General features: G+C 39.3%; 1 protein-coding gene across 1 annotated transcript; it reads left to right on the top strand.

The window, feature by feature from the left end:
- The first annotated feature begins 540 nt into the window (after positions 1-540).
- Positions 541-6,568, top strand: LAMP2 (lysosomal-associated membrane protein 2). Its single transcript, XM_009071966.1, has 8 exons — positions 541-660; positions 1,061-1,274; positions 1,903-2,064; positions 2,851-3,068; positions 3,582-3,701; positions 3,976-4,054; positions 4,825-4,992; positions 6,190-6,568. The coding sequence occupies exons 1-8, from the start codon at positions 616-618 to the stop codon at positions 6,327-6,329; spliced, it is 1,146 nt and encodes a 381-aa protein (XP_009070214.1). The 5' UTR covers positions 541-615; the 3' UTR covers positions 6,330-6,568.
- The last annotated feature ends 2,109 nt before the right edge of the window (positions 6,569-8,677 follow it).

Raw genomic sequence — 8,677 nt, 5'->3', positions numbered from 1 at the left:
TTTTTTTTGGAGCTGGGAATCGTGGAACGGTAGTGGAGGAACGCTCTTAGGGATCAGCTTGAATCTCAGTTGCTGATTCAAGATGTGAAATAATAGGGAGGTGCTGGTTTACAATCAGGACATCAGCTACTCAGTGTGTCGCCAGAAAGCTAATGATTGCTCCATGGAATCTGAATCCCAGGTTGGAAGGGACCTCAAGGATCAGCTGGTCCAGCCTCTCTTGGCAAAACCGTGCTCTGGCCCAGCCAAATCTTACAAGTGCCCAGTGTTGGGGAACCCACTGCTTTTAGACTGTTAGTCTATGGCAGATAAACTATAAAATATTCCCCCAGTTTTTATTTAGCTTTGGTAACTTCATGGTGTGCTTCCTATTTTTAATGGTTTTTTAGAAATCTAGCAATTTTAGAAGTCTTTGCCATTGTCTGGCAAATTGAATGTAGCCCTGCCATAATTCACTGCTTTGTGATGAGCTGTTGTCTTAAGTGGTTCTAGAAAATGAAGTAAAAGCAATGTCTTAATAGCTAATAATCATATCTTATAGGTTTTTTCCAGTCCCATGCTGTGGAAGTAGAGCTAAAGGATGCCTCTAATGCCACGTGCCTGTATGCAAATTGGATGATGAAGTTCTTGATAACATATGAAACAAACAGTAGTGATTATGTAAGTATTTGCAGGTAACTCTTGTTGAGAACTGTATTTTAGTCTGGGTAAAAGTTTTAAATCCACTCTGTGTTTGGTTGGTTGTTTTTTTTTCTTTAACTATATCAGTTGTTAAGAGTATTCCTACATACTCCTTTAAAAACAAAGCATAAGTTCTCAATCATACAAGTAACTGTGAGTACCCTGTGTTGTTCTTACTGAAATGACGTACACAAAATTTGCCAAGTTCTTAGCCCAAACAGTAAATGTAAATTGCAAATAATTTTGTGTTTGCAGATTGAATCTAAAGTAATCTAATTAATCTTGGGTAAGGTTCCATCCAACTCCAGCAGGTTCCTAATGTTGTCATGGGGTAGAACTGCTACCTGGGAACATGTTTAAAATCACCTTTTTCTTCTAGAAAACCATAACCATGGACTTGCCATCCAATGTGACACACAATGGAAGCGTCTGTGGCAGTGACACACAGCCTGCACTCGTGGCACTGCAGTTTGGAGAAGGTCATTCTTGGACCGTAAACACTACAAAAAACAATGAGTCTTATTGGGCAGACATGATCACATTTACCTACAACACCAATGACACAGCTGTGTTTCCTGATGCTAAAAGAAAAGGTAATGTTCAGTGCAGAATCCTACTTGCAAAACAGTCTCAGCTGCAAGTGTTAGATCTCATGTACCTGACCTTGGCTGGCTTTGTCAAAGCTAGAAGGACTAGTAATCTATGTAATGACTTCTATACCACATGCTGCCTAACTATTGTTCATCCCACCTGCCTGCTGGACAAGAATGTGGACTAGTTGGCTTCACTGCATGTGTAATTCCTGTAAGTGGAACAGAAGGGGAAGGATAACTGAGCAGCTTTGATCAGTGAAGTGCTGGTAGACAGCAGCATATGGAAGATTCATTTCAGTGTGCACTGCTTGACCTTCCACCTTGCCAAGCAATGCAGTGTTATACTTTCTGTGTACTAATACCTACTAATGATAGGATTTTTTCTCCTTAATAACTTAAGTAAAAGGGATCACCTTTCTAATGGCCTGTCTCATTCTGGAAGCTTGGGTACTTCTCTGCATTACTTAGCACTTCAGGTCAGGACACGTAGGTAAAACATTCGAGAGAACTTAGGATTGTTAAACTTAATTATCTCTTACTCTTTGTTTTATGGAATTGTAGGAAACATAACGCGACCTCTAAGTTCTTGTAGTTCATAAGGCATTAAAATACTTGTGCTTGTTTGCAGGACCAGTTACTATTGTTGCAAAGGATAATACGCCTCCAGTTCAACTGAATAAGGTCTACGTGTGTCATAACCCTGACTTTATTGAAGCAGAAAATGTAACACAGATTTTCTGGAATGTTACTGTGCAGGCTTTTGTTCAGAATGGCACAGTCAGTAAAAAAGGTGAGCATTTCAGTTTGTGAATGAGCTTTTCTGTAATGCACCTTAGTGCAGGGAGCAAAGTCCCATAACGACCAATCCACCGGTTCTAAGATGTGCTGTGTTTAATAACATTCACGTAAATACCCTTTAGTAGGTCGTTCCTTGTTCCTGGAAAAATAGCTTAGGAGAACAGCTTTAGTGGTGTGTTGTAATGTCGATTGTTTCCATGCCAAGGTGGGAGTCTGCTAACGTGTGTATTCCAGTAATTGGGGTATTAAGAGTAAACACTTCAGAACAATTGTTGCTGCCCAGATCGTTTGAGTTCGAAGGTTTTTAGCTGACAGCCTTCCACTTCAGTGGCAGCCTCTGCTTATTTTCTTTGACTAGTCCAGAGCCTGTCGTCTCATCTTATAGCTCAGCTGCTAAAGGAAATGAGCATCTCGTCCTGCTGCACACAGCTTAATAGGGTCACTTACTTTGTCTGCAGCAAATACATATCACACTTTTTTAACCACGTGGCTATCTTTGTGTGTTTTGCTTCTGTGTGCCAGAGGTAAGTGGTGCTGCAGATGCTGTGTGGATTTAGGGCTGTGAACGTCACAGAATTTCTGAGAATGTATGGCAGCTGTGCACTGTTTGGAATACTGGGCTGTGGTGCCAAGTTTGGGACTCCTGACTTGGTGATTAGCAGACTCCCAATGAGCCTGGATTTCAGTAGAGAAATTGGTATCTGTATTGAACTGGCCTCTGAGTCATAAGATTTCAGTAAAAGTTCAGCCCTGAAATGGTGGTTAAAATGTCTTTCAGAGTTTAGATGTCGTGCTGATACACCAACTGCTGCACCTACTGTTCCACCGACTATTGCCAATGCAACTACTGCACCTACCACCACTGTGTCGCCTCCTCCGACCACCCCTCCCAAACCTGTGGAGAACCCAGACATAGGAAACTATTCTCTTAAAAGTGGAAATAAAACTTGTTTTCTGGCTACTGTGGGACTGCAGCTGAATGTTTCCCAAGACAAGGTGCTTCTCTTCTCTTTTGAAAAGTGAAAGCTTGCTGTAGTTATTTGATGTGAAACCTGAGTGCAGGGTGTTTGCTTTGTACACTGCTGGCTGTCCAGAACTGCTTCTAAGGACTGTATGTCAGCACCTCTGACATCAGAATAGTTTTGTGGCATAATGTCTAGCTCCAAAATGGTACACAGATTCAACATAATTCGTTAGTGGGAGTACTTCTAAGCTGTTTTAAAATCTGGAACTTTCTTAGCTGTTAAGGCTGTTGGTCCCTGCAGATACTGTCTTCGCCCTCAGAGGGAGCCAGGCAGCCTGTTGTGTTAGTGCAAACTGGACAATTTGTTTGCTTCAGTGTTGCCAGCATGTAAATTTAACTCCCGTAGCCTTGGCTTTGTAGTAGCCAGGCTCAGTCTTCCCACTGTCAGCTTTGACAAGCTCTTCTAGCCCAAGACTGCTACTGACTGAGACAGCATGTTCCAAACGGCAGCTGAATGTCTCTGCTGTGGTGTGTCTGTGTTTCAGCCTCTTCTGATCAACATCAATCCCAAGACCACTATTGCAGATGGAGCCTGTGGTAACACAACAGCTACTCTGAAACTGAATGACAGAAATAGCTCACTGATTGCTTTCACATTTATTGTGGTAAGGAACTTCTTTTATTTTAAACCAAGTTTTCACTTTGACAGCATTGCATGGTGAGCACTCATAGTAAAACCCTCCTGGCACTTGCTGGTGGCAGGCTGTTTCCATGTAGGGAGTGGAACTGGCCAGCTGACTGCCTCAAGGCAAACAGAGATTGGGTTGAAGTTGTAGAAAATGTAAGGCTGGTAAAGGTGTTGTGCTGTGTAGAACATATGTTCTTAAAGTTATAAGTGCAAAATTGCACACTGACACTTGGTTCTTGCCTCTTAAACAGAAAAATACAAGTGCAAATGTACAAAAATTTTACCTGAAAGAGGTGAATGTGACGCTGCTCAACCATCTGAATGGCTCTGGTAAGAAACACTATCTACCTTAAAGCAAGTGTAACATTTTGTTCAATGTCTGTATCAGATACTGCTGACTTATTTTTCAGTGTTGTTCATGCTTACTATTAGCTCCTACTTTGTAAGTTGATAGGAACAAGAATAATAAGCAGAAATGGCTCTAAGAGTTACTTTAAACAGCAGTTTGTGATTATTCCGTCATTCCTGGAACTTCTGCTAATGAAGTTCTAGGTAACGTACATTTTTGAGGGGTGAAATACAGTTGTACCAACTTTTGAGCTTTTTTTTTTTTCCCTTAAACCAGCTGTTGTTTTCTTTGACTGAAGATGCTGCTGTATCTTTCAGCCACTTGTACTTAACTCTCACTGTGAAAAGACCAGTCCTTCAAGAGCTCAAGCATACATTTTTCCAAAACAGAAGTGTGTTCTGTTTTGGTTTGGTTTTTTTTTAAGTTGTTTGTCACGGCTACAGCAGTTAAGAGAGCACTAAAGCTAAAATGCTTGTAACTCTGCAGTGTTGGGATGAGTGGAGGTACAGGGAATGCCTGATATGATGTGTTGTATATGGAGGAGAGGTTACTGCTAAGGACTGCAATCACTTCAGTGCCTGACTTCTGGTTGAGCAGATCAATCCCATTTCACTTTGCCTTGTTTTCCAGACTAGTCAGTGTTGAAATGTTGGCCCCCCTAGATTCTGCACATCAGTCTTATGATTGTATTAGCCACTGTGTTGCATTTAAAGTAAGCATGCAAATTTCTTTTGTTTTGCCCTTTGTTTAGTCATCTCAAGTGCAGATAACAGCAATTTCAGCCAGTGGGATACTTTCCTGGGGAGCTCTTACATGTGCCGAAAAGAACAAACTCTTGAGATTAGTGAAGATATTCAAGTACATACTTTTAATCTATGGATTCAGCCATTCCTTGTGGTGGAAAATAAGTTTGCTACAGGTAAGAGTTATGTTTTTGTTAACTTAAGCAATGCTTACAAAAGTATTTCTTGCTAAAAAGCACCAGCACTGGGTACAGCCACTTTATTTTAGAAGCCCTGGTTCCAATTTTTGAAAATCTGTTTTTATGTACATGGAATGAAGAGAAGTTCTGAGACTGATACTAAAGTTCAAGCAAAGCTTTGTTCTCACTTAAATATCTGCTAGGTATGTGGTTCTCCTTCACAAAACTTGAGTGAACTAGAGATTATGAAGCATTGCCTTGCAGAATAGGTTAGAAGTTACCTGACATCATCTTGACATACAGTTTTGTAGCTTGAATATATAAGAAAATAGAACAGAGCTTTAGCAGAAGTGGACTTTGAGAATACTCTTAGGTGTTTTGTTTCTTTTTAACCTGTCAGTCTAAGGAGCAGGAGTGTTGGGAAAACTGACAGAGCTCTTTTCAAAAGCATCTTGAACATCCTGAATTAAAGAGATTCTGACATGTTTGTTTGCTGCTTGATCTTGGCCTTGTCTGGAGAAAACGGAAATGTCTTAAATGACCTCATTCTTGATGTTTAGTGTAACCTGGGCTTTGTACTTAATGGTAATACCTGCAGCACAGTCTTACTGGACTAGCATGTTCTGTAGACACATTGAGTGCAGATTTTTGGATGTTTTTGTTCAGACAGAGGTAAGATAACTCCCCAGATGCGTGCAGGGTAAACTATTTCTAAAGAGTTAGGCTTTCATTTCATTCTGTAGTTCAAGCTGTAGCTAACTTTCTTCTTCTAATTATAGTTATTTTATCTGTCTAACATGTCTCCATTCTGGATAGATTCTTGATACCAAATCCAGATCACTTTTTATCCTTCATGAGGAAAAGCAGCAGACTTGCCTTAAGCATGAAACAGATAAGCTCAGTTGTTAAATGTAGAAAAATGGCTACTACCTTGTCTAGGGCAGATCTTGTGCACATGAAAACTTGTTACACCCTTAGCTCATTATAGGGTATCAAACATTCCACGTGATTGTAATGCTTAATATAGGCTAGATAACTGTGAGGCCTCTGCAGTTCTTTCTGGCTCAGTTTAAAGATTTACTAATACTTGGTTTTTTGAACACCTTCATATTAAGGAAAACAGATTTTTATACCACACTTGGCAAGTATTCTGTCTTTATTTATTCCTTGTTGCAACCTTTTTCTCACCTACAGCCCAGGAGTGTTCGCTGGATGATGACAGCATTCTAATCCCAATTGTAGTTGGTGCTGCACTTGCTGTCTTGATTGCCATTATAGTGGTTGCTTACATAATTGGCAGAAGAAAAAGCTATGCTGGATATCAAACTTTGTGAATCTAAATGTGATTCCTGTTCTGATTTCACTTTAAACAAAGCAAGTGCAAGTTCTGAAGTCCAAAAAAGACCCAAAACTTAGGAGTAATTACTAGCCACAGCTAATTGGAGTTGAGAAACAAAGCAAGAATGTTTATGTCAGATGAAGCAGAACTACGGTTTCAGTTTTCCTGCTCTAAGAAGACGACGTGGGTGTCATAGCTGTTTTGAAGATGTCAAATACTGGATGAATTGTTAGGCTAAGGATTTTGTCTTGCAAAAGTCCTAAAGCATTTAGGATTTATTTCTGCTTTTTACAAATAGTAGCCTGAAACACGAACACATTCTGAACGGATACACATTGGGCAACTCCCAGAATAGCATAGAATTTGTACTTGCTTCTCTCCTCTGCGTTCCTTAGTTGTTGTGGTAATTGTGGGTTAAGCTGGCAGCATTAGTCACTATGTTGACTTGTATAGTATTTAACAAGGATTGTATGATGCCCAATAACAACTTCGTTTTCCATAGGATTGAACTTCAGGCTGGTGATTAAGTGATCTCTTGAAGTGGCAGCAGTAACTTACCTTTGTCAGAGTTTGAGTAAGTTACTCCTGCCTTGGTATAACTTCAGGAATCATTCCTTAACCCTAGCTGTACAAACTAAATGGGTAACCTACACTTGCCAAATGGTAGATATATAGGAAGATTTCAGTGCTATTTCCAAATGCTTTCAAGAAACAAAACAAAGCAACTGTTAGGCACTGAATTCTTCATTCCTTATTGTACCTTGGCAATCTAAAACACTCAACTAAGGCAAACTTCTGCTAAATTTATGCAAGCTTTTTTGCTGGCGTCGGTTTAAAGGGAATAACCTTTCTAAATAAATATTCCAGAACTTTAAAGTGCACTTAATTTCATACCATACTCTGCACAGAACTGGTCTGTCTTGTTGCTTTGAATGACCATTGTTTAAAGATGCTTTCATTTAATGACCCAGTATCTGCTGTTGCAGCTTGAGCTGTTTTTAAATCTTCATCTTGAATGGTTCTCTGCCGATCAAAATTCACATTCTAACTGCCCATTGGCATTCTGAATGTCTGATGTACCTTGTGTTTGATTGTTTGTGGTGTAGCATTTATTAATGTTAAGAATGCAAAAGCCAAACAAATCTGAGGTGGACCCACAACACCTGTTTTTCCTTGCTGTTTGGAAAGAATAACTAGGTTAAAAAAAACATGCAGTGCAACTGGACTGTTCTTAAACTGCAGCTCTGTAGAGACTAACCCTCAATGCACAACTTTTCTCGGGCCTCCTTGTGCTATAACACCTATTCTTACTGCATGGGAAAAAAAGAAGACTTTTAGATAAGTGTGGCTTTTTTGCATATGTCATTAACATGAGCTGCCTAAACTAGTTATTTAACGACCATAACATTGTCTCCCCCTTTAGAATGAGTTTAGCCTGCATCAAAGCTGCTCTAGTGTTTTATTAGTGTTCTCTAGGGTTGTAGAGATGTCTGTGGCATGTTTGTATGCAAATCATAAAATACACTTCTTTCAGTAATGGTTTGGGGTTTTCTTTGTAAAAACAGTTTACTCTTGACATTAGGAAGCAAGTTTGGGTGGATAATACTTATTATAGCTTATAGTCTACAGCTTGAATTTTGCATCAGTTACTGAAATTCATTTTAATGAAAGTGGGGAACTGCTATAAGTTTAATCACGAAACAGGCTTCAAGACTTACCATTTTAATTAAAGAAATGGATCTAATGACTTTCGTATTAATATATCCTCAAATGCAGAAGTTCATATAGATTTTTTAGCTTTTCTTTTTTTGTGAGTGATGTTCAGTGGCACCAGTTAAACATGCATTTGTTAAGGAGTAATCATCACTCTGTATTCTAACTGTGCAAATTTGAACTGTACATGGTTTCCAAGTGACAGTATAGAAGATCGGTGCAAACTGCTCTGAAAAATTCAACACTAGAAATATCTTTGCAAAAACCTGCAAGTGTATTGGTTTAAAGTACTCCTAGACTGATGTGCAGATAACTGGTTCAAAAAGCATCAAAGTTTCACCTGAATTACTGTTGTTATAAAACCACTAGTTTTCCTGTATGTATTGCTCTGTAGGGAACTGTCAATCTGTTTAACTTGTGCTCTAAAAAATAAAGATTGTTCTATTTCTTAAGGAAACTTTGTTCACATTTTTTAACTGATTTGAAAACAGACGTCTTGTACTGTCTTTTTTTGAAAGAAAATAAACTGAGTAAGGTGAAGTCCAGTCAGTCTATATCTGAGATTCTGTTGCATAGCTGGTGAAGGGGCTCCTCGAAGAGGCCTCTGGCTGTGTCTTAACAGCATGTTTG

Source organism: Acanthisitta chloris, unplaced genomic scaffold, assembly GCF_000695815.1.
Source record: "Acanthisitta chloris isolate BGI_N310 unplaced genomic scaffold, ASM69581v1 scaffold36393, whole genome shotgun sequence".
Taxonomy (NCBI): domain Eukaryota; kingdom Metazoa; phylum Chordata; class Aves; order Passeriformes; family Acanthisittidae; genus Acanthisitta; species Acanthisitta chloris.
The sequence above is the reverse complement of the archived record's forward strand: the minus strand, read 5'-3'. Positions and strand labels throughout refer to the sequence as shown.

Coding starts and splice junctions, on each gene's coding strand:
- LAMP2 (XM_009071966.1), top strand. CDS start 616: ATGATGAAGTTCTTGATAACATATGAAACAAACAGTAGTGATTAT. Junction 2,065..2,850: donor TGGCACAGTCAGTAAAAAAG/GTGAGCATTTCA, acceptor AATGTCTTTCAG/AGTTTAGATGTCGTGCTGAT. Junction 3,069..3,581: donor TGAATGTTTCCCAAGACAAG/GTGCTTCTCTTC, acceptor TCTGTGTTTCAG/CCTCTTCTGATCAACATCAA.